General features: G+C 45.3%; 2 protein-coding genes across 4 annotated transcripts in view; one reads left to right on the top strand and one right to left on the bottom strand.

Annotated features, from left to right (window-relative positions):
* Window positions 1-17947, top strand: part of Nfatc3 (nuclear factor of activated T cells 3) — a 77249-nt gene extending 59302 nt beyond the window's left edge. The window contains exons 10-11 of one of the 2 annotated variants that reach the window (XM_028768641.1): window positions 4622-4729; window positions 15321-17947. In XM_028768641.1, coding sequence (XP_028624474.1) covers window positions 4622-4729; window positions 15321-15445 — 233 coding nt within the window. In that variant the 3' untranslated portion in view covers window positions 15446-17947. The remainder of the gene's footprint in view (window positions 1-4621; window positions 4730-15320) is intronic. The other variant, XM_028768642.1, reaches the window with a different exon arrangement.
* Window positions 17781-24177, bottom strand: Esrp2 (epithelial splicing regulatory protein 2). Of its 2 annotated transcripts, none has more exons than XM_028768645.1 (15): window positions 23859-24177; window positions 23647-23775; window positions 22098-22211; window positions 21885-21999; window positions 21485-21583; window positions 21203-21257; window positions 21023-21133; window positions 20818-20950; window positions 20694-20736; window positions 20277-20578; window positions 19956-20168; window positions 19663-19861; window positions 19340-19526; window positions 19037-19202; window positions 17781-18955 (listed from the first exon to the last, which is right to left on the bottom strand). In XM_028768645.1, exons 1-15 carry the CDS (start codon window positions 24054-24056, stop codon window positions 18866-18868), a joined length of 2154 nt encoding a protein of 717 aa, XP_028624478.1. In that variant the 5' UTR covers window positions 24057-24177; the 3' UTR covers window positions 17781-18865. The 2 variants fall into 2 exon arrangements, with proteins under 2 accessions (XP_028624478.1, XP_028624479.1); XM_028768646.1 differs by having other exon boundaries at window positions 21023-21130.
* Between the last annotated feature and the right edge of the window lie 234 nt (window positions 24178-24411).

Raw genomic sequence — 24411 nt, 5'->3', positions numbered from 1 at the left:
GCCTTTAATCCCAGCACTTGGGAGGCAGAGGCAGGTGGATTTCTGAGTTCGAGGCCAGCCTGGTCTACAGAGTGAGTTCCAGGACAGCCAGGGCTATACAGAGAAACCCTGTCTCGAAAAACCTAAAAAAAAAAAAAAAGAAAGAAAAACAATTTAGTTGTATCCTTTCTTTAAAAAAAAAAAATGCTGCATTATAGTGTCATGCACATTTTTAATCCCAGTGCTGGAGAAGCCATAGGCAGGCAGATCTCTGAATTTGAAGCAGGCCTGGGTTACATAGTGCATTCTAGGACACCAGAGCTACATATTGAGACTCTTGTCTCAAAAAACGAAACAAAACAAAATTAATTTTTACATGTGTGCATTGTTTTGTCTGCATGTGTGTCTATGTACCACAATGTGTTCCTGGTACCCTCACATTCCTTGCAACTGAGGCTACAGATAGTTCTGAGCTGCCATGTGTTTTGCTCAGAATTGAACCCCAGTCCTAAGGAAAAATAGGCAGTGGTGTTAACCACACAGCCATGTCTGCAGCCCCAATTTGAACCTTTTTAATAGTAAGATATAAAATATAAATTATTGGGCTTATTGGTATAAGCATTGATCAGAGAGGTAAGCATTCTTACAGTGTTCTGTGACTACAAATATTATGACTAGAGTTTGAATCTAGCTTTGTATAAAATTTAAATACTCTTGCATATATTGTACTTTCTAAAACAGCTGTAATTAATTTCTTGACATACTCTGGATTCTGTAAACATAACAATAGGTTTGTAGCCAGACGGTGGTAGCGCACGCCTTTAATCCCAGCACTTGGGAGGCAGAGGCAGGCGGATTTCTGAGTTCGAGAGTTCGAGGCTAGCCTGGTCTACAGAGTTCCAGGACAGCCAGGGCTACACAGAGAAACCCTGTCTCGAAAAACAAAAACAAAACAAAAACAAACAAACAAACAAAAAAAACCAATAGGTTTGTAAAGTCTGCTCAAGGTAAGATAGAAAAATCACTTTCTTAAAGATATGCTATTCTGTTTTATAATTTTTATCCTCTTTTCACGTTACTTAGATGGATTTTTAAAAATTTGTTTGTTGTGATTGTTTAGATTTTATTATTTATTTCATGTACATGAGTGCCCTGTTTTTATGCACACCAGAAAAAAGCATCAGATTCCATTACAGATGGTTATGAGTCACCATGGGGTTTCTGGGAATTAAACTCAGGACCTCTGAAAGAGCAGTCAGTGCTCTTAACAACTCTGAGCCATCTCTCCAGCCCCTCGTTTGTTTGTTTTTATTATTTATTTATTTATTTATTTATTTTACATATGTGAGTACACTGTAGCTATCTTCAGACACACCAGAAGAGGGCATCAGATTCCATTACAGATGGTTGTGATCTACCATGTGGTAAATCCCAGCTAATTCTCAGTTATCTAATTTTCAGGGTTCTAGCCCATCCCAAGTAGTTGAACTGAACTCACTGAGACTTCAGGTTGTTTGAGCAATACCTTCAGAAACATTATAAACAGGTTTGAGAGGATGTATCTTAAGTCACTGGCTGGAAAGGCATAGGATCAGTCGACTCCTCTCCTAACTTGCATAGATAGCAGACACAAAACAGGGTAGCATTTAAAGCCGTCAAGATTTTTTTTCCCTTTGGCTACATGGCTCTTCCATCTGTGCTCTCCCTCTCCCTGCTTTTGGCTACGTTCCTGCCCTCCAATGCACAGCAGCCACTGTTGTGCTGATGTCACCTCCAGGCTCTGGAGATTAAGGCCACCGAAAGGTCAACTCATGTAGCCCACACAGCTACCCACAAGTCCACCCACAGCTCTACCACTACGTGTTTGTAGCCTGCAGTGCTGATTGGGTTTTTGTTTTGTTTTTTCTTTTTGTTTGTTGTTGTTGTTTTTTTTTTCCTGTAATGTAAAGCAGCTAAACCCAAAGCAAAAATGAGAACATTCTCTTACTCCTCAACCCCTCTCATTTCTTTCTGAAGTAGCCAAACACTGTTGTCTTAGTCAGGTTTTGTATTCCTGTACAAACATCATGACCAAGAAGCAAGTTGGGGAGGAAAGGGTTTATTCAGCTTTCACTTTCACATTGCTGTTCATCACCAAAGGAAGTCAGGACCGGAACTCAAGCAGGTCAGGAAGCAGGAGCTGATTGATGCAGAAGCCATGGAGAGATGTTACTTACTGGCTTGCTTCCCCTGGTTTGCTTGCTTTCTTATAGAACCCAGGATTACCAGCCCAAGGATGGCACCTCCCACAATAGGCTCTCCCATCCTTGATCACTAACTGAGAAAATGCCTTACAGTTGGATCTCATGGAGGCCTTTCCTCAACTGAAGCTCGTTTCTCTGTGATAACTCCAGCTTGTGTCAAGTTGACACAAAACCAGCCAGTACAGCTGTCCTTTTTCTTAGGGAAACCAAGGACACGTTTCTCGAACATAGTCTAAGAATTGATGAAGTTACAGTGCTTCCATTCTGCTTCTGAGGTTTCCCAAAATCTCTCAGTGTATCAACATATAACTCCTTAGCTCTAGATTCTACTTGTCCCAGTGTTTTATACCTAAGTGAAATGTGTTCCCCTCTATTATTTGTTTCTTTACCCTTATTTCTTCCCTTTATTTATTCCGTTACCTGTGTAAGCTTGCTTCTTAAGCAGCATTCTTTTGTGTGGCCAGTAAGAGTTCCTTGTAGTTGTGTGTCCATGTTCACATTCTGGATCAGGACCCCATCCAGGCACCACTTTACTGGGTCCTTGCATAACTCTAGGGACTTGACCTGGCTGGAGCAGTAAAGGAATGAAGAAATGGCAGACATGAACACACAGGAAAGCTGGGGTTGGGTGACTCTTTGATAAAGAAACCTTAGTACCGTAAAAACTCAGCATGTGTATTAAATACTATTGAGCAAAGAGGCAGGTTCTTGTACACAGCTAAGTACAAGTAACAAAATGGGTTTAGCTAATCTCAGTAGGAACAGTCTTTGTAGGGGAACAGTCTGGATGGAGAAAGCTATGGTGAATATTTTCCTGTTGGTGCCAGTGGAGATCAGAAGAGCATTTCAGATCCTTTCAGCCTGGAGGGACCAGTGCTCTTTATCACAGAGCTATCTCTCTAGCCCATTAAGTAAGTGTTGGGATTACAGGCTTATAGTGTCGTGACAGCTTTTTTTGTTTGTTGAGACAGAGTTTCTTTGTGTAGCTCTGGCTACCTTGGAACTAGTTCTGTAGACCAGGCTGTCCTGGGACTCTGAGATTTGCCTGCATCTGCCTCCCAAGTGCTGGGAATAAAGGTGTGCACCACCACTCAGCTTGCATCTACCTTTTTAAAGGAGATTCTGTAGTTTTCTCCTTTGTTTTGTTTTGTAGTGCTGTAGATGGATTCCAAGGCTTTGTGTATTCTAGGCAATTGTCAACTAGTCATACCCCCAACCCTCTTACAGCGTCTGTCTGATTGTGATAGTGTGTAATGGCTTGCAGTGAGTTAGAAAGCATTTTGTTCTCTCTTTTTTTTTTTTTAAGTAGTGAAGGTGAGTGAAAATCACTCCTATTTTTTCAAGATTTATTTTTAATTATGAGTGGGTGGATAGGTATTTGTACATGAGCATGTACAGGTGCCTTTGAAGCCTAGAAGAGGGTATTCGGTCCCTGGAGGTTCTCCATAAGAGCTATACATGCTTATGACTGCTGAGCCGTCTCTTCAGTCCTGAAGTTTGTTTGTTTATTATAAACACTGCTTCGAGGAACTAGAAGGATGTCTGATAGACTGCTGCTTCCCACAAAGCACAGTCTTGAAGTACTGCCAGATTTAGCCAAGTCCCAAAAGGCCTCAGTGTCTGCTGGCCTCTTGGCCTGTGGCTCACAACCATCTGTAATGGGTTCTGATGCCCTCTTCTGGTGTGTCTGAAAACAGCTACAATGTACTCATGAATAAAATAAATAAATAAAAAAACAACAACAACTTGAGGCAGTAAAAATATTACATGACAGTTTCTTGGGTTTCTTTTGTTTTTAACTCCTTGTGAGAGTACGTTTACTACAAATTGGCTCATCTTAATGTTTGCTTAAGATAAGGGTATTAATGTTTATGGATGGATGCTGCATACAGATTCCTTCCTTCAGAAGTTGAATTCTTATGTTTGAAGTTGTACAATAAAGACCCAGAATAGTTCTTATAGGTCAAAGGAACTTGTTGTGAACTTCTTATCTACTGTGATATTTAAAAACATTATCTTTTTAATTAAAAATCATCTATTAAGCCTGGCAGAGGTGGCAAATGTCTTTAATCCCAGCACTCAAGAAGCAGAGGCAGGTGGACCTCCAAGTTCCAGGCCAGCCTGTTCTACAAAGTGAGTACCAGGATAGCCAGGGCTACACAGAGAACGCCTGTCTGGAAAAAATAACAACAAAAAATCATTCCATTACATAAACTATCTGGACTCCAGTATTAGATTGTCTAGTGTGGAGAGCCACTGTATGTAACAGTAATTGATAAGTAAAGGGGAATTCCTCTTACTCAGGAAACAAAGCAGAAAGCTGTACTGGGCAGTGTAGTGGATTAAGTTCACCCTCTGGTTTGTTCCGTTCAGTAGTGATGTTGTCTTCTTTGACACAGACCAGTTTATGTCTGACTTGGAACACCAGCCATCAGGTTCAACAGAGAAATGGCCTAATCACAGTGAGTTCTCATGTCCATCCAGTTCCTTTCTGGAGAATCTAGAGGGTGAGTGTTGATTGGAATGTATCATTGTTCTTGTACACTAGTCTGGTATTTGCATGCCATGGCTGGATATGCATGTGCTACAAAGGAGGGGTATGCACAGGCATCTTCTTGGTAGGTCCCTTCATTGTCTTTGTAGGTACACTTTCACTTTTACACCAAGGTTCTTACACCTGATCTGCAGATTTTAGTTCTAGGTATTTTTTGGTTTTGTTTTGACAGGGTTTCTCTCTGTCCTAGCTGTTCTAGAACTACTCTTTTTTTTTTTTTTTTTTTCCAAGACAGGTTTCTCTGTGAAGCCCTGGCTGTCCTAGAACTCACTTTGTAGACCAGACTGGGCTCAAACTCAGAAATCCACCTGCCTCCCAAGTGCTGGGATTAAAGGCGTGCGCCACCACCGCCCAGCCCAGAACTACTCTTTGTACACTAATCTGACCTGGAACTCAGAAATCCACCTGCCTCTGCCTCCTGAACGCTGGGATTAAAGGCGTGTACCTCTACCACCAGGCCCAAGAGTTTAGTTTTAATGAGAAGCAAGTATTTAAATAGACTTGTTAGAACAAAGGAGACTTCTCAGTATCTATAAATCTTACTTGTGGCTTGGGTAAGTTTGTTTGCTGTGCTGGTGAAATAACTCAGTGGGTAAAGATACCTGCCTCTGACCTAGCCTGAGTATAATCCCTAGGACTCACATGGAAGAAAAGAACTGGCTCCCTTGAGTTGTTCACTAACTCATGAATGTACTGTGGCATGAGCATATAGATTTGGTTGAGCGTGCACACACACACACAGACACACATACACACACACACACACTGAATACAATTTTTTAAAAATAAAGTTTATTTGCTAGAGTATTAAGTCTATACAGTTCTGATCATATACTCCTAAGTTATATACAGGACTGTATGGAATAGAGGTAAAGCAGAAAATTGTGTCCAGTTTTTAGAGATATTCATCCTTGGTCTGCCTTTAGACCCACATTTGTATTCCTGTAGTTCATCTGTGGTTCTACTTGGAAGAAGGCCAAAGCCATAGTAACAGCATAGGTTCTGTGAAATAAAACCTATGGCCTCAACCTCAGTGCTGTCTACAAACAGTCTTCCCTCACTATTAGATCAGCTCCTTTTTCAGGTACTTGTAAAGACACTTACCGTATGTAGGTGAGCATGATTGTGAGCGCCCATATTCCTAGTTACCTACTGAGGTGACTGAACCAAGAAGATCTCAAACTCAAGGACTGACTGGGAAACGTAATGAGAGTGTCTCAGAATTGGGTTTTGTTTGTTGTCATCTCCTCCACTGTTTCTTCTTCTAGGACAGTCTCCTTGTGTAGCTCTGAGTGACCTAGAACTTCCTATTTAGATGAAGCTGTCGTTAAACTCAGAGATGTGCTTCTGCCTCTGCCTCCACCCAATAAATACTGGGATTAAAGGCATATGTCTCTAAGCTCCACCCAAAACAGAAAATTATTACAGAGCTTGTCTGTCTAGTATGTAGAAATGTCCTGGGTTCAATCCTCAGTGCTGGGGAGAGGGGAAGCATGTGATAGAAATTAAAAATATGTAGATTCCAGTTACCGAAATGGTATTTTTAAGATTATTCTCTTTTATGCATATGGGTATTTTGCTTGCATGTATTTCTGTGCACCACATGTTTGCCATGTGTGCCCTTTAAGGCCAGAAAAGTGCACTCCCATCTTCTGGAACTAGAGTTATGGACAGTGTTAGTTGCTATTAACTTAGATTTAGAAAAGGCCTTAGATGGCATGATTAATACTAAGGATTTTAAGATTTTTATAAAATTCTAATTTTGGATCTTGCTGTATGCACACCACATGACATGTGTATGGCATTTTTTTTTTTTTTGACAGGGTTTCTCTATATAGCCCTGGCTGGTGTATGGTATCTTTAGACAACAAAAGAAAAAAGATTGGGTCCCTGCAATTGGAGTTACAGATGGCTGTGCACTACCACATGGGTACTGGAAATGGAACGTACCACCTTTGCAAGAACAGTCCACACTCCTGATCCCTCTCTCCAGTCCCAGTATTTTAGGAGTTTGAGATCTCTTGATTATCAGTTAAAACCATAGAACCCTGGATTTCTGGCTTCTTTCAAAAGCTGAGATTACTTTGCTGTCACATAATTACTGTCTAACTGTGATAGAAACAGAAGTGTTAATTAGAGAGGATGTATGTCTTAGTTAAGAGTTACTATTGCTATGATGAAACACTATGACCAAAAGCAGCTTGGGGAAGAAACAGTTTATTTCACAGTTCCATGGAACAGCTCATCAAAAGCAGTTAGAGCCAGCAGGAACTTAAGCAGGGAAGAGCCTGGAGGCAGGATCTGATACAGAGACCATGGAGGAATGCTGCTTGCGGGTGTGCTCCCTGTGGCTTTCTTAGCCTGTTCTCTTACAGAATCCAGGACCACCAGCCCAGGGGTGACTCCACCCACAATTGACTGGGCTCTTCCACTTCAGTTACTAATTATGGAAATGCCCTACATGTGTACCTGAACCCTCATTTTTGGAAGCATTTTCTCAATTAAGAAAATACACTCATCTCTCAAATAATTCTAGCTAGTGTCAAGTTAACAGAAAATTAGCACAGTATGGAAAACTACAAAATTATAGCTAGAGAACTTTAAATATTTAGTGTTGGGAGTGGTTGGTATGTATCTTTAATTCCAGCCAGCACTCCTCCCTCGGCAGGCAGAGTTAGATCGATGGATCTCTGTGAGTTCAAGGTCTGTTTGGACTCCATAGTGAGTTCCAGTTCTAGTGTTTAACCCCATGTTCTTCCCATTTGTAGATCAGCAATTTGTCAATAATGATGTTCATCAGTAGTTCTGTTGATTTTTTTTTTAAAACAGTACATGTGTGTATAGTTAGGAGAATGGTAAGAACATGGAACAGAGACCAAACTCTTTCAAATGCTAAACTCTGGGCTGGAAAAATTGCTTAGCAATTAAGAGCACTTGCCCTTCCAGAGAACCCGGGTTTGATTCCCAGCACCCACAGCCTGCACTCAGCTCCAGGGAATCTTACTCCCTTTTCTGACTTCTTCAGGCACTCTTTACCACACATGTGCTAAACAGACAGATGCAGGAAAACACAGACGATAATGACTTTTTAAAAGAATGTTAAGCTGGGCAGTAGTGGCTCATGCCTTTAGTCCCAGCACTTGGGAGGCAGGCCAGCCTGGTCTACAGAGTGAGTTCCAGGACAGCCAGGGCTACACAGAGAAACCATGTCTCAAAAAAACAAAAAAAAAAAAAAAAAAGTTAAGCTGTGAAAGAATTAGATGTAGAAAGAATGTAGGTTCTTTTTGTTTGGTTGGTTTTTTGGTTTTTTCGAGACAGGGTTTCTCTGTGTAGCCCTGGCTGTCCTGGAACTCACTTTGTAGACCAGGCTAGGCTCGAACTCAGAAATCCACCTGCATCTGCCTCCCAAGTGCTGGGGCTAAAGGCATGTGCCACCACTGCTCGGCTGGAATGTAGGTTCTAATGTTTTACTTGGTTGCTTGTTGCTTGAGATGCTGATTTATCCAGATTAAACACAGAGAATATCCAGGAGTGGAAAAGATAGTGACTAATAGAAAGTAGATTGATAGAGAGGGGTCTTGCTAAGGACCTGGCAAAGGAGTACATGTAGTGGAATGAATCATATGATTTATAACTTCAGAGCTCAGTTTTAGCCTCAAGAATGCTATATTTTTGGGCTATCAGTAAATGAGATTAGTTAATGATAAACTGACTCTTCTATGGGGGTAGGGATATGGCTTAGTCATAAAATGCTTGTCTAGCATCCAGGAGGCTTTGTGTAAGCAGCATAGCAAGAGTGTAGGGTAGCTTCTGAGTTTCATGTCTTAACCCAAATTGGAAAAAAAATAATTGTTTTTCAAATTTCAGCTTTCACTGATAGGCAAGGGTACAGGCCAATACTTGAATGTTATTTCAAGTACCATGTAGTATAGTCTCAGCTTCAGATTTACTGTTTAAAGAATGGGTAGTTGGTTGTTTAGTTTGGTTTTTAAGACAAGCTACACTCTATAGACCATACTAGACTCAAACTCACAGAAATCTACTTGCCTCTGCCTGTATAGTCCAAATTGACTTGTTTTGTTCTTTGTTTTTGAGACAGGGTTTCTCTAGATAGCTTTGACTGGCCTGAAACTCACTCTAGACTAGGCTGGCCTAGAACTTAGGGATCTGCCTGCCTCTACTTTCTGAGTGCTGGAATTAAAGCTGTGTACTACTACCACACGTGGCTCTGACTTTGAACTCTCAGTCTTCCTACCTTTGCCTCCTAAGAACAGAATGGCATCTTTTTGGGGGGACAAGGTGTTACCATGTAGCTTTAGCTTACAATGTAGACCAAGCTGGCCTCTGACTTAGAGATCTACTTGCCTCTGCCTCCTGTGAGCTGGGATTAAAGGTGCTTACCACCAGGACAGGTCAGAATGAAATCTTTTTATTTTTATTTTATTTTTTTCCAAGACAGGGTTTCTCTGTATAGCCCTGGCTGTCCCGGAACTCACTCTGTAGACCAGGCTGGCCTCAAATTCAGGAGTCCGCCTGCCTCTGCCTCCCAAGTGCTGGGATTAAAGGCGTGCGCCACCACTGCCTGGCCAAAATGAAATCTTAACCGTTAGTATTACATCTCCCTTAACTGGTTGTGAAAAAAAATAATGTAGCCCTTTTTCTTTACCTAGTGTTAGACCCCCTAGTGTAAAAAGTGAAGGTTGTCTTCTGGTCATTATACATATTTTCAGTATATTCTATAGTTGTACATGAGTACTCTGCATGTATGCCTGCATGCCAGAAGAAGGCATCAGATCCCAGTGTAGATGGTTGTGAGCCACCATGTGGTTGCTGGGAATTGAATGCAGGACCTCTAGAAGAACAGCCAGTACTCTTAACTACTGGGCTATCTCTCTAGCCCATCAGGGTAAAATTTAAATTATATCAGGACTGGGAACATGGCTCAAGTATGAACATGAACTTGAGTCTCTAGTGGTAAAAAGAGAATTGACCAACTGTGGGTCTGGGGATAGGCCTACTCTACAGTTCTAGCTGGTTGAGGGGATGAGGCAGGAAGATCATCTAAGCTTCTAAGAATTAGAAACTAAACAACATGGCAAAATCGTGTCTCAAAAAAATTTTTTTAAAGGTACTTGGAAGGTAGGGGCAGAAGGATCAGTTGTATGCATAGCAAACTTGAGGCTGCCCAGGGCTGTAGGAGACAATGTTTCAAACAACAGAAAAGTAAGAACAAAAATGAAAGGATGAAAGTTGAAAGGTTGAGAAAGCTTAGGCTGAATATCTGCTTAAGATACCTACTTAATGCAGAACTTTAATCCTAGCACTCTGGAGGCAGAGGCAGATGGGTTCAAGGTCAGCTTCCTTGACATAACAAGTTCCAGGACAGCCAGGGCTACATAGACCCTAAAAATAATATACATAAACCTACATATTCTTTGTTGCCATTATGGTATTGAACTTAGTGTCTGTTTTAAGATGTGTTCTCACCATGTAAATGCCTTGGCAGGAACTGGGATGTACACCAAACTGGCCTTGAATTTAGAGATTCACCTGCCTTTACCTTCTGAATGTCAGGATTAAAGGCATGGGAGTAATACTTGGTCTTTATTTCTGTTAATATTTGTTAAACTAGCATAATGGGGAGCCCGAATTATAATGAATTAGAATAGGGTTTTCTTGTATCTCCTAGTAGTTCAGAGATTAAGATTCCTTGTTTCTCTTTCTCCTAAGTTTTATCAAAAGCAGTTATCACTTTAATGGCTAAATCTTAGTCCACTGAAAAGAGTGGAGGAAAGGGAGAAGAGGAAAACCAGGTAGGTGATGAGCAAGATGTACTCTCCCTTTTTGTCATATTATATTGGAGAGATCTTCACTAGCTACGAGGGAAGCTGAGATTCACTCTAAAACTGAATTGCCAAGTGACTGGTTAAATAAACTTCAGTTACCAGTGAAGAATGCATCATACTGCATGTGGTGGTGCACGCCTTTAATCCAGCACTTGAGAAGCAGAGGAGGTAGATTTTTGTGAGTTGGAGACCAGCCTGGTCTACATAGTGAGTTCTAGGACAGCTAGGGCTAAGTAGAAAGACTTTGTCTCAGTCAGCAACACACACACCCACACACAAAAAAATCCAGATATCTGCTAAATATTTTAGAATTTATTTCTGTCTTTATCTTGAGAAGGTACATTGATCAGATTTTAATAAGTTAACAAAAAATAGTTTTTGAGACACTCTAATGGTAGTTCAGGCTATCCTTGACCTCCTGATCCTCCCATGTCCAGTCTAAATAGCTCCCCCGTACCCCTCTCACCACCTTGAGACAGGATGTCTCTAGTATGTAACTCTGGTTGTACTGGAACTCACTATGTGGACCAGGCTAGTCTAGAGTTCACAAAAGATCCACCCGTCTCTTCCTCTGCTGGGATTAAATAAGAGTCCAAATAGGGCCCAAAATCCATTACAAAGATGAAAGAAAGGCCCTTTGAATCAGTCCTTGACACCATCCTGCCCAAAAAGGGGGAGGAAAAATTATCTTGACAGAAGGTAGAGGCAGGAGTGTTTCTGTAAGTTTGAGGCCAGCCTGGTCTACATAGCTAACTCCAGGACAGCAAGGACTATAAAGACCCTGTTTCAAAAACCAAACCAAGCCAGGTGGTGGTAGTGTACTCCTTTAATCCCAGTACCCCAGAGGCAGAGGGAAGCAGATCTTTGTGAGTTCCAAGATAGCCAGAGCTGTTACACAGAGAAACTGTCTGGGGGGTGGGGGTAGGGGGTACCAAAAGCCCCCTGAGGTTTTTTATATTTGTAAGTACTCCAAAAATATAACCTGGCCACTTTGTTCCTCCTCATCTGGTTTTGAGGGGGTTTGTTTGTTAATTTGTTTTTTTACCATACCAGTTATTGTGAAATACAATTTTGAATCCTTTTGGATGGGAAATATCTTTAAAGGAGAGGCCTGTGACTACATAACACCCTGTTCTGCTGTGTAGGACATTTCAGAGCACTGCTAATTTGAACATTTCCTAAAGAACACTTTGTTGTTGTCATTACTGTTTTGTTTTGGTAACTGCAGATACTGCTGGTGGTTTTTACTTGTGTTGTGCTAACACAGACAAATTTAGGTGTTGGGAGTTAAGAATTGTGGGCTGCTAAACTGGGCCAGATGCTGTGACCTACATAATCTGTTGGCTTTGTTATTAAGGACTATTGACTTTTTACTTTTGGCTTTTAGTTCATTTTATTCTTTGAAGGGAAGAAAATGGCCTGACATGGTATCACACACCTTTGAAGAAGAAGCTGGTGGATATCTGAATTCAAGACCAGCCTGGTCTATACAGTGAAACCCTGTCTCAATAAATAAATTAATACAAGAAGGAGCTGGGCATGGTAGCACACACCTTTAATTCCAGCATTCAAGAGTCAGGAGGATATCTGAGTTCAAGCCAGTTTAGAGAGTTCTAGGACATGGAGGAATGAATAGAGAAACTGTCTCAAAATACCAAAAACAAAGAAGAAAATGGTACAGTAGGGATCTAAATACCTCTTTTGCCATCTGAAAATGGCAGAAACATGTAAAAGCATCTTGTATAATGTGTGAACTATGATACAAATAAGTGAATGAATATATACATTCAAAATGAAGTGAAAACTGAAGTTGCATCTGGGTTATATTGGCGCATGCTTGTAATCCCAGGAGGAGAGGGAGGGACGGAAGGGGGAGAGAGAAGAGGAAGGGGGGAGGGGAGAGAGGGGGGGAGAGGGAGAGAGAGCGCCTGTGTGCGTGCGTGTGCGCGCTTCACTCCTCACCCTCCACCTTATTTTTTTTTTTTTTTTTTATGGAAGTCTTTTTTTTTTTTTAAGATTTATTTTATTTATTATATATGAAGCTGTCTTCAGACACACCAGAAGAGGGCATCAGATCTCATTACAGATGGTTGTGAGCCACCATGTGGTTGCTGGGATTTGAACTCAGGACCTCTGGAAGTGCAGTCAGTGCTCTTAACCACTGAGCCATCTCTCCAGCCCAGCCTCCACCTTATTTTAAGACAAGTGTTTCAAGCTAAGGAGACAGCTAACAAGCTCCAGAGGTCATCCTATGGCTGAACTCAGATCAGCTTGCTTCTGCCTCCCAAGTCAGAAATAGTTTTTTTTTTCTTTTTCTTTGATTTAATTTTTTTTTTATTTTATGTACATTGATGTTGTGCCTGCTTGTACTTGTATGTCTATGTGAAGATGCCAGATTCCCTGAAACTGGAGTTATAAACAGTTGTGAGCTGTCATGCTGGTGTTGGGAATTGAACTTAGTTCCTCTGGAAGAGCAGCCAGTGCTCTTAACTACTACCACCCTATCTATCTCTCCAGCCCCAGAAACAGCCATCTTAAAAGGAAGATTATATGGGCTTACTTTTTTAATCAGCTTGTGCATATGTACAGGAATGGAATCTTTAAAGTTTTTAAATGACTTCTTTTATGTGTCTAAGTGTTTTCCCTGCGCCTGTGTATGCACATTATGTGCACTCCTGGGGAAGCTGCAAGAGGGCATGGGATTCCCCTGGAACTGGAGTTACAGGTGGCTGTGAGTACTGGAAACCAAACCTGTCTCTTCTGTAAGAACAGCAAGTGCTCTTAACTGCTAAGTCATCTCTTCTGCCCCAGGAATGGAGTCTTTAGTTGAAAAGAAAGGCTAGGTATGGTAGTAGATACCTATAGTCCTAGCAGTCTGGAGACTAGAACAGAAGGGTCCCCAGTTTAGGCTACATCAGTAAGACCTTGTCTTCTAAGACAAAACAACCACCCCACTCCTCACCCTCCATAAGAAAGGAAAAGTGAGACAGGAAATGCTGTGAGAAGAACTGTGTTGTGTTTTGTCTTTTTCTTTTTTCCTTTCTTGTTGGTTCTTCTCATTTTGTTAGTTTTTAGGGTAGGACAGGGTATCACTCTCTAGCCCAGCCTGGCCTGGAGCTCCCTCTGTCTTGTCTGTCTAGATTGGCTTCCTGTGTGCTTGTGTGAGCCACCACACCCAGCCAGCTTTTTTACTTTTTTCTTTCAAATGGAAATTTATGGCATTTGCCTCACAGATATTGTACTTTCTGAAGTATTGGGCACATAAGAGAAAGCAAGAGCCTGTAATTAGAAAGGACTACATATATACAAATGCCCCCACATAATAAAGGGTACATTTATTAGGACAAGACAACAAAGCACCCCTTAAAGCTTGGTGGTTGACTCGGGCTAAAACATTTCTTTTTTTTTTTTTTTTGGTTTTTCGAGACAGGGTTTACTCTGTATAGCCCTGGCTGTCCTGGAACTCACTCTGTAGTCCAGGCTGGCCTCGAACTCAGAAATCCACCTGCCTCTGCCTCCCAAGTGCTGGGATTAAAGGCGTGCACCACCACCGCCCGGCTGGGCTAAAATATTTCTTTCACTTTATATTCTTAGGTAGCTCTGTGGGAAACCGAAAGGGAAAACTTTCCCAGAGGAATTCAAAGTAGGAAAAGTTAGAATAAGGTGAATATTTACTTTTTAAAAATTTTGGAAAAATTTTATGTGTATGGGTTTTGCCTGCATGTATGCCTTGTACAGTATTCATGCCCAGTGCCCTAAGAAGTCAAAAAAAAAAAGCAAGGCGTTGGATCAGAAGTTACCCCTGAACGTTTATTTTTTATAGTACCTATCAGCTCTGCTTGTAGCATGAGCTTTTGGAGTGAGGATAAGAATTTTTGTGGGAGCTAAGGAGACGACTCAGCAGTAAAGAGCACTTGCTAGGCAGCAGGGGTACATGCCTTTATTTATTCTGTGTATGTAAGTGCTTTATCTACATGTACACATACATGGCAGAAGAGGGCATCAAATCCTAGTTAGATATTATGAGCCACCATATGGTTGCTGGGAATTGAACTCAGGACCTCTGGAAGAGCAGTCAGTGCTCCTAACTATTGATCTCCAGCTGCCCGCCCCGGGACTCTCTCTCCCTCTCTCTCTCTCTCTCTATGTGTGTGTGTGTGTGTGTGTCTCCTCTAATCCCAGCACATGGGAGGCAAAGGCAGATGTATGTCTGAGTTCGAGGCCTACAGGACAGCCAGGGCTATACAGAGAAACCCTGTCTCTAAAAACAAAACAAACAAGAAGATCGCCTGCTGCTCTTGCTGAGGACCTGGATTTGATTCCCAGCACCTACATTGTGGTTCACAGCCATCTGTAATTCCATTTCTAGGGGAACTCTTCTGACCTCCAAGGGCACCAGGCATAAAGTGCATGGTGTACAGACATCGATACACATAAAATAAAATATATTTTAACAAAAGGTTGCCTGTTCTCAGCCATTACTTTTAAAGTCCAAACTGAAATTACGGGGAAGAAATGGGGACCTTCAGCCCCTTGAGGAATGATGCTTTCATCTTTGGTGTCAGTCAGCAAGCAACCGTCAAGTGCTGCCTTTACCTTTACTCAAAGCCATCCAAAGGAAAATGTCTGAGAGAACAAATGAAAACCTCATATGATATTCCTTTGAAGTTGCTAATCACTCTTCTTTTTCTTTTTCAGTGAACGAGATTATTGGGAGAGACATGTCCCACATTTCTGTTTCCCAAGCCCCAGAGGTGATCAGAGACGCTCCTCTCCCAGGTCCAGAGTCCCCAGATCTGATGAGTTCTAACAGTGCTCAGTGAAGCTTTGTGCCCACCATCAACTGCTCAGCCTGCTGCTCTCCTGGAACTTGAGTTTCCAACCAGACTTCAGTTGCAGGAGTTGGACTCACTGCAGGAAAAGGAGCATTCGTTCACCTTAAGCCTTGGGCAGAGTTTGTAAAAGAACAGGAACGGCATCAGCTGTTTATGCTGTGGGAAAATGAGCTTTGCTTTTTATACATATATATATATTTAAATAGGATCTTTTATATGATGGGTGCTTTGAGTGTGAATGCAGCAGGCTCTATTTCAGAGGTGCTGTTCTTGCAGGTGACCTGGTTGCATAGCTAGGATTAGTAATTTGTACTGCTTTCTGGTCATTTGAAGAGCCCTTTAGTTTTGATGATATTTTTAAAATAGAACTTTTGATAAAAACCTTCCAGATGCAGACAAAAAAAATTATCCTAAGCCCACACTTACACCTCAGAAACTTAGCATGCATCCTGAAGCCTTTCATAGATTCATAGGAAATAAAGCCAAATGTAGCTCATACTCTTTATAAAATAAAGTGCTAGGTAGATTGAGAAGACCATTCCATCATTGAAGTGTTGGGATATGAATACATTCCAGAGCATAGCCTTTTGTAACTTAGGTAGTTATCAAGCAATTTTTCCACTAGCTCCATGTTCAAGCTTTCTCCTCCCCTCAGGACCTTGGGTTAAATGTTCATTTGTAAGGTGAGTTTCAAAGGTAGGGTTTTAGCTTAGGTAGTTATTTTCTACCTAATTTTTCAAGTGGGAGCCTCTGCCTTTAGTTTATAATCTTTGAAGCCAGTATCCTGATAGTTTAAGGATTTTCAGTTTTAACTCCTTGAGGTCAGGCCAGCAGTGTTAGGAGCTAAGTGTGAATGAGCTGTGTAATAGGAGAGGCAGAGAAAATGCAGGACTCCAGTCAAGAAGGCTTTAAGATTCACATGGCATAGAAGGCTTATCTCCTGTTTACAGCCTGTCCCATGGTGTCTCGGCTATATGACCTAAAAACCAGCCTTTGCTCTACAAGGCTTTGAGACACACCCTGAAATGAGGTGGTATCAGACCTGTCCTTCCACACCAAAGACACGGTGGTGCTGCTGCTGCTGGTGGTGAGGTCTGTGTCCAAGGCAGGGGTCAGCAGAAACTCCAGCCTGCTGTCTACCAAAGGACTGTTGCCAGACCCTGCCTTTACTCTCCCCTTTTAAAGTCCCTGAATTTTACAGTCTGTTTTCAAATGAAATATTGTACTTTCATTCATTCAGGAAGCAAATTGAGTGCCTATAAGTGAGACACTGTGCTGCACTGGCTGAAGACTTAGTGCTGTTACTCTAGGTGATTGTGACCCTTGATGGTAGGGGCTGTCTGTCTTTACTAAGGCTACATCAGGCCTACTAAGCAGGAGCTGGCCTGTTGCCTACCACCCCTAGTAAGCAGGGTAGAAGGTACTGATTCAAGTTGAGAGATGTGTTTGTTTTTAACACAATGCTTTACACTTCTCCCTTAAAACTAGTTAGAGAACAGTCTTATCAGCAGATTGCTCTGGCCACTCTTGGAGCTAGATAGTTTCCAAATTTCTCTGAAGGTGAGTTTTATATCAATGAGTGTAAATAGTGAGATTTGCTTTAGGGGCCCCATGGTTGGTAGCCCACAGCTTCTTCTAAAGGGCATTGGCCTCTCAGGTGAACTTGCAGAGACTTGGCCAAATTTGCTTCCTCTTTCCCCTGGGGCAGTTGCCTCATATAGGGTCATTGCAAGACCCCCTGGGGTGCTGCTTTGCTGCCTTCAAGAATAAAAGCCTCTATGATCCAGAGTTGCTATGCACCAAATTTTGATGCCTTTTAAATACCTTGATGCCTGTAGCCTTAGAAATGCTTTCCTATTTAAAACAGGTTAGAGTTTAAGATACAGCTTTGTATTCTATGTAATGGTTTTATATTAGCTTTGTATAAGCTTTCATGTAAGAGTCATATTTTTTGGCTTTGTAGATACTTCAATTTTTGTGCAGAATTGTGGTGGTAAAGCACACATCCATTGGACTATGCAAATTGATTTCTAGTAGCAGCACTGAGCAACTGGGCATTTGCTAGCACACACCCTTTCCTCTCACCTGTTCTAGAGCTTGGGTTGAGGAATGAAGGAGCAGCCTTCTGTTTGCTAGAAAAATGTTTGGGTTCACATGTGGTGGTGCTGCTGCCCTGGGTACAACCCACCAACACCCAGGGCCAGCCAGTATCACAAGACCTCTGCTGGGCCTAGCCGAGAAGCCCAGTTTTTAACATGTAGAACACAAGTTGAAACCTTGTGTTTTATAGAACGGATGTGTAGGTGAAGAAATTGGTTCTTGGTTATGTTTACAGCACTTGGGATTGTGTTTTCTTGTACATTTTGTATTTTAAAATCTTTTATAGGAGTGCAGTACTCCTTATACAAATACAAAGGGAAGATGAGCCAGCAGTTCAGGCTCCTCCTCAGTTACAGTGCTGAAATAATAAACAGTGACAGATTAACAGTCTCCTTGAAATCTGAGTTTCTCTCCACCTGGAACTGGTGTGGAGCCCTCTGGGCCAAAGGCTCTGTGGCTTTTTAAAAGTCCGCTTGACCAGTTCAAAATTCCTTCTAAGGCTTGAGTTCTGCACCCTTTAATCAGTGCAAAGGACATGTCATGGTGTTTGCTGGCTTCTGGACAACTGGTCTTCCAAGTGTTGCAAGAAAAGGTTGGCAAAGTCCCCTTTAACCTGAGTTTACATGTGCTACCTGCCCTCTGGTGGTATTCACTGGGGATAGTTCAGCAGCACAATCTAGAATAGCTTGGGGTTTTGTTTATGGTAGGGGGCTATACAGCCTTGGCTAGACTAGAATTTGCTATGTAAAGCAGGCTGGGTTTGAATTTGAGGCAGTTCTCCTGTCTCTGCCTCCTGAGTGCTGAGGTTACAGGCGTGAGCCAGTCAGCTAGTGATTTATCATCCCAAACAACTTTGGCGTGGTTGGAGAGGGGTCAGCATACTTATTGTGAAGCCACCCCTGGCTGAGTCCAGGTATCCTGAGAGTGAGTGCTCACTTGATGCCTACAGTCATAAATATTAAAGGTACCAAGCCTTAACAGAAACACAGGCCTGCTGTGCACCCTTCAAACTCAGTATTTGAGGGTGGAAGACAGATGGAAGGTTTTCTGGCTGTCACACCATCAGAAATAGAACAGCCGCATCACATCTCCAGCTCCGCCTGTAAGGTAGCCATCCATCATCCTTAGAGTAAGCAGGCAGAGAAAAGGGTATATGGGAGGAAGGAGACTGGTGTTGAGTTTGGTCTTTTCCAGGTGCCTTTGAGTGCTTTGACAAGCCAGAAAGAAGCTGCTGGATCGAGTTGCTCTGGACTCAGGCTTGTTAGCTGGCTACTTCAGCTCATTTTGCTTCCTGGTTTCCTCTTCTATCTACAAACACACCCACTCCTTGGGGGCTTGTAACACTGTTCGAGGTGGGTCACCAACAGGCATCAGAGTGGTATAGTCATCAGGAGCCAGCTGCAGAAGTCACACATATTTAGGGGTTGGAGCGCCAGGCTCAGCTAGGCTCTCCAGCCCTCCCTACCAACACAACCTCACCTGATAGGCTTGAAAGACACTGAGCAGATCCTTCATACCAGCTGTGTATGGGACCCCTTGCATTCGGACCAGGGCTCCTGGCTGTGACAACATTGTGGTGGGCGTAGAGGCCAAGGCAGTAGGAGGTGTGGTGAGGTAGCCCACAGTAGTGGGAGAGACAGGGGGGCTAGGGTGGGAAAGACAAGAAATTAGTCATAAATCCCATCTAGAGCCTAGACCAAGACCATCCTCTCCTGTACCTATGCCTTGTGTTTGATCCTTTGTGGTGACAGGAGGTCTGAGACTATCTGAGCAGCGAGATACCTGGGGTAGTAGGCGGTGTAGTTCATGTAGAGTTGAGTGGCTGGCCCTGGGTAGTAGGCAAGAGGAGTGGCAGCAGCGGGTACCCTGGCAGCCGGAAGCAGTGCAGATGAGGGATATAGTGCTGTCGTCTCTGTGGGAATGAGGGCTGGGGTGGCCTGGAAGGTGGCGTAGGTAGGTGGTGAGAGGCCTAGAGACAAGTGAAGAGCACATTTTATCAAGAGCCCAGTTACCCTGAATAGGGTAACTAGAAATGGAATAGAAAGTGATAGCTTAGAACAGCTTGGCTCCCACATGCTTCTTCCTCTAGCCCAAGAAGCACTCACAGGGCAGTTTGCAGGGTGGAGGGGACATGCCGCTGCGGCTCAATGAACCCCCCATCAGCACACGACTCATCTCCTCTGTGGAACAAGGGACTACTTCCACGTAGCGTTCTTTCATCATCTTCTTGTGGCACCGCTGGGCAGCAGCCAGAGCACGCTCCACTGACATCATCTGGATGAAGGCATCACCAGATGGCCGGCCCTGTGCACACCACCTTGTAAGCAGTTTGTCACATACAAAAGTGCCTCACTCCTAACGCATCCACTGTAGATGCCCTTCCTGACAGTAGTCTTACCTGTTGGTTGAGCACCATGTGCACACCATGAGGCCGTATGTCAGCTGCTGCCTCTCCTAGGAAACTCAGAATGTCTTCAATGGTGGCTGTGTAGGGCAGGCCTCGAAGGCGTACACAGTCCCTCCCAGTTCCTCCTGCCAGTGGAAAGGGAATGGGCAGCAGCGGAGCAGTCAATGTGGGAAGGAGTGGACTGGTTGCATAGCGGTTAAGGACCTAGTTTAAAAAAAAAAAAAGGCAACAGGTTTATCATGCTAAGTAGGGGGCCCAAGTCACATGCTGAAGAAGCAGCACATTGGGGCACGAGGAGCCTTGAGTGCTCACCTGCTGCACCTCAGCTGCAGTGCTCCTGAAGAGTTCAATGTATCGCTTACCCAGCATGCCTTTGTGCCTGCGCAGAGCAGCCTGCGCCAGCTCCTCACAGGCAAAGAGAGCAAAGGCATCCCCAGTAGGCCTGCCATCAGGGTGGCGCACAAAGAGCAGCCCATCAGCACCCCCAGTCACTGGGCATTCTGGCCCCAGGAAACCTAGAACATCTGTTGGCCCGGCTGAAAAGGGCAGTCCCCGTAGCCTCAGGATCACTTGATCTTCCCGTGATAGAAAACGGGCCACCTCTAGTGATGTGCCTAGATTGGAAGGACAGGAGTCCCTTGCTGATTTAATCCTTGTAGCATTGCACCCACAGGAGACCCAAGAGACAGTGTGCGGAATGGGATACAGATCAAGACAAAAGACACTCACCCCCTGCGATCTTTACAAATTCCTCCCCTGTGGCTTTATATACCTGCAGGTATAGAAAGCAGCCCATAGGTCTCAGTCCTTATTTTTAGCTTTGCCCTGCTCCACTTTTAGCCAAAAGCCCCACCTCAATATAGCGGACACCCATGTGGTGTTTGTGTCTCTGCAGCGCTAGGTCCCGCTGCTCGCTGTCCACGAATCGGATGAGGGCCTCGCCATTTCTGCGGCCCTGGGCGTTGAGACAGAGGGCCACACCACCCCTGTGGAGCCGATGCTGTTAGTGCCTTCTGGGTAGGCTTGCCCTCCTACCCCTCCCATCCTGCCACACCCACCTGGCAATGTTGAGCCCTTTGAAGAATCGAGCCACATCCTGGTCTGATGACTGCCAGGGCAACCCACGGGCCCGTACTACAGTCTCATTGTCCACCACATCAGCCTTGCTGCTGTGGGGGCAGGGCACAGGGTCAGAGCTGTCCAAAGACTGTCACCCCCATCCCTGCTCCCACACTCACCAAGGCCCCGTCTCATATTTCTGCTTTACCACCTCTGGCTTCGAGAACAACTGACCTGAGAGGAGATGGCAAGGGGGTCAGCAGGGTCTGGTGGAGGAAGTCTCCCCACCAAGCTCTGCAAAAATAGGACAGGTGAGGGAATTGAGGAGGTGACGGGGGGGGGGGGGGTCCACCTTGTGTTCTCTTAGAGAAGGTCACAAGAGGACTGCAAGAGGACTCTGAGGAAGTAATGGGCATTCACCCAACCCTGACAGTAGCTGACAAGCAGGGCAAGAATCTTACCATTGGGCCCCTCAAGTAGGTGGAGAATAACAGCTACCATAGTCTTCACTTCCCAGACCCCAAAGTCATCTTCTGTAGCATCTGTTTCTAGTCCCAAGTCTATAGGCAGAGAAGTGACAACTGAGGTCCAGGTCCATACATCCCACATTACTCCCAAACACCCACAGAATCCTTGCAAACACTAGCTATGGCCCAGTTCATGCATGTACCTACAGGTCCTCAGACCAAACAGACATGTCCACGTTCCAAATGTATCCCAGCATAGATGCAGACATGGGTATCCTAAAGAATGAGGCCCAAAACATAGACCTGCCTACATTAATACAACCCATATGGCATCGTGCACATGCTTGGACATACTAGTCACCCCTCCACCTTAATTCTGATGGGTCACAGATACCCTGTGCCATGGTGCCCACTGTGAGGTCTCTGGCGGAGCAGGTGCTTGGATGCTGCATATGGAATTCTCTGCGGAGGTCGTAGAAGGAGAAGAAGGTGTCGGGGAGCACCAGGTTCTGGGAGCACATGGGAGTGGGGATGAATAGGTAACCTAAGGTGTTTATAACAGGGGCCTTGGGAACCCAACCTTACCCATGTGCCCTCAATGACATACCTTCCTGGAGGCCTCAGGATGCAGAACCTGTCGCAACAGCTGCTGCCCATCAGTGCAGAGCACATAGGGGCCCCCGCCCAGCAGAGCCACATCCCTGCTCACCAGCTGTGAGAACTGGGGACAGGGAGTGGAGACTCAGACATAGATTCACAGCTAGGCAACTGAAACTGGGGGGGGGGGGGGTAAGAGGAGGGAGGGACTCAGGCTGCAAAGCTAGTTCAGCAGGATGCTCAACCCTACCCTGCCTGGGAAGTAGAAGGCCTTGCCCTAAATCCCAGGCTCCTAATCCCCACCCTTGCCCTAGTCCACTGTCACCTCCTCTAGGCCAAATGAGAACAGCCGCACATAACCCAAGCCCCCATCAAACACACTCGAGGAGTCTGGAGTCGGGCCAGAGCAAACACCTGGTGGAGTGAGGCAAGCAGGTGGGGAGGGGAGGGGCAGAGCAGGTTAAACCTGTCCTGGATCAGGCACCACCCTCAGACAGGTGGGGGAGGTTCACACCTGCCCGAGGGCCAAAAGGCTCACGGTCAGTGGCAGCCCCGCCCCTTGGTCTGACCAACCCAGGAACAGAGAAACACCAAGGACAGAGCTTCATACTCGGACACTAGCACCAGCCTGAGCTTTGACCCAAACCTTATCGACCAACTAACTGGCACTGAACTGTTTGCTCATAGAGGGGGTGGCACTCTGAAGGCTATCCAGCATGATCCTGTCCTTACCCTGCCAATTCTGTGACACTTTTCAATCTAAGACCGACAGAGCAAAAAGCACCCAGATTTTCTACAGCACCCTCCCAGGTGAGCAGTAGGTCTGGAGCCTTTCTGTAACATGGCTCAGATTCAGCATCTGTAAGTTCCTCATTAAGAACCAGAGTTGGAAGAGGAAAGAACCTAGGCTTCTAAGGGACGTACGTACAGTCATTACAACTCAGTCATGGGGTGAGCAGCAGTGCAGACAGAGAAAATAGTGAGACTCACTCCCACTTGGCCAGGGCGCGCGGTGTGTGTGTGGGGCATGCTCCTAGGCCTTGCATTCATTGGGCAGGTAGCCCCTAGATAGTGTACGGACAGCACCCACCCACGCCTGGCCAGTCGGCTGGGACAGGCCTAAACCAGCCGCCCTCACCTAGAGGCGTCTGCCCCTGGGGCAGACACCGCCCGACGCCCTCGCTTCAGCTGTTCCCAGGAGTGCAGAGACCAAGGGATCTACGGCCAGACCTGAGCCCCTCGACTCTATTTCTGAGGTGTCCTCTGCTAGCGAGGAGTGGAAGGGAGAGGAAGGGACCTCGGGGGTGGATCCCTCAGCCGCTATTGTCAACTCCCTCGGCAGGAGTGGATGCCTGTAAAGGTTGGAAGGTAAGCTGTCTCTGGGAATGGCCTAGCACGCGGTAGTCGATCTAAAGTTTCAAACAAGATCCTGTCCTACTGTCCATGACAGCGGGTCGCGTCCTCCGGGCCTCCCCTCCTGCCCTCCCCCTCCCACAGGGGGGAAGGTAGTGTCCCTGCCACTTCGCAGTTCCACCACCCACGCGGGCCCCCACGCTCACCTGCTGCAACACCTTGTCCAGGGACTCGGCCCGCGCTAGGCTGTCTGCGCTGAGTCCGCTCACCTCGCGGCACTGTGGACTCAGGGCAGCCGCCTCAGCGCGAACTAGCGACTTGTGCAGCGTCCCCACCTAAAAGCACCAGGGGTAACCCAATGAGCCGCTGTGCCTCAACAGGCCCTGAAGCGTCCCGATGTCCCCTCTTTCCACCCTACCTGTCGGCTGCGCGGCTCCACCACTTGCCAAACTAGGAGGATCAAGTCGGTCTCGTCCGTGCCTAAGTCCGGCCCCAGCGCACCAGCAGTGGCCCCGAACAAAACAACCAGAGACTGGGGTTCGGGACAGGGGTCTGTGGCGGAGTCTACTGCGGGATCTGGGCCCGGGGGTGGGGGCGGCGGTGGCGGTGGAGTCATGGCCGCAGAGGAAGGGGGCGCTCGGCCACACACACACACACGCGGACCGACGAGGCGCACGCACGTACCGACCGACAGTAGACAGACGAGCTTGGGCGGGATCCGGTGTGTTGGGGGCGGCACCTGCGGCAGGGTGTAGTGGGAGCTGCAGGGACCCGCCCGCCGTGCCCTTTGGGGCTGGGCAGTGCGGCTGCCGATCCCAGCCTACTCCGGCGAGTTACCTGCGGCCCGGGAGGCCACGTGATCAGGGCGGCCCAGGGAAGCTCGCTGGAGGGCCAGAACTCTGCCCGGGAGGCAAGAGCTTACTTCTGCCGGGGCGTGCGCTCGGCCGCTGGAGTCCCACCTCTTAGTGCTG

This window comes from Grammomys surdaster, unplaced genomic scaffold (assembly GCF_004785775.1).
Source record: "Grammomys surdaster isolate TR1022 unplaced genomic scaffold, NIH_TR_1.0 187, whole genome shotgun sequence".
Classification (NCBI taxonomy): Eukaryota; Metazoa; Chordata; class Mammalia; order Rodentia; family Muridae; genus Grammomys; species Grammomys surdaster.
This window is presented reverse-complemented; position numbering and strand designations above follow the sequence as displayed.

Coding starts and splice junctions, on each gene's coding strand:
- Esrp2 (XM_028768645.1), bottom strand. CDS start 24,056: ATGACTCCACCGCCACCGCCGCCCCCACCCCCGGGCCCAGATCCCGCA. Junction 21,258..21,484: donor CCTACTTGAGGGGCCCAATG/GTAAGATTCTTG, acceptor ATCTCCTCTCAG/GTCAGTTGTTCTCGAAGCCA. Junction 19,862..19,955: donor ACATGGTGCTCAACCAACAG/GTAAGACTACTG, acceptor TGGTGTGCACAG/GGCCGGCCATCTGGTGATGC.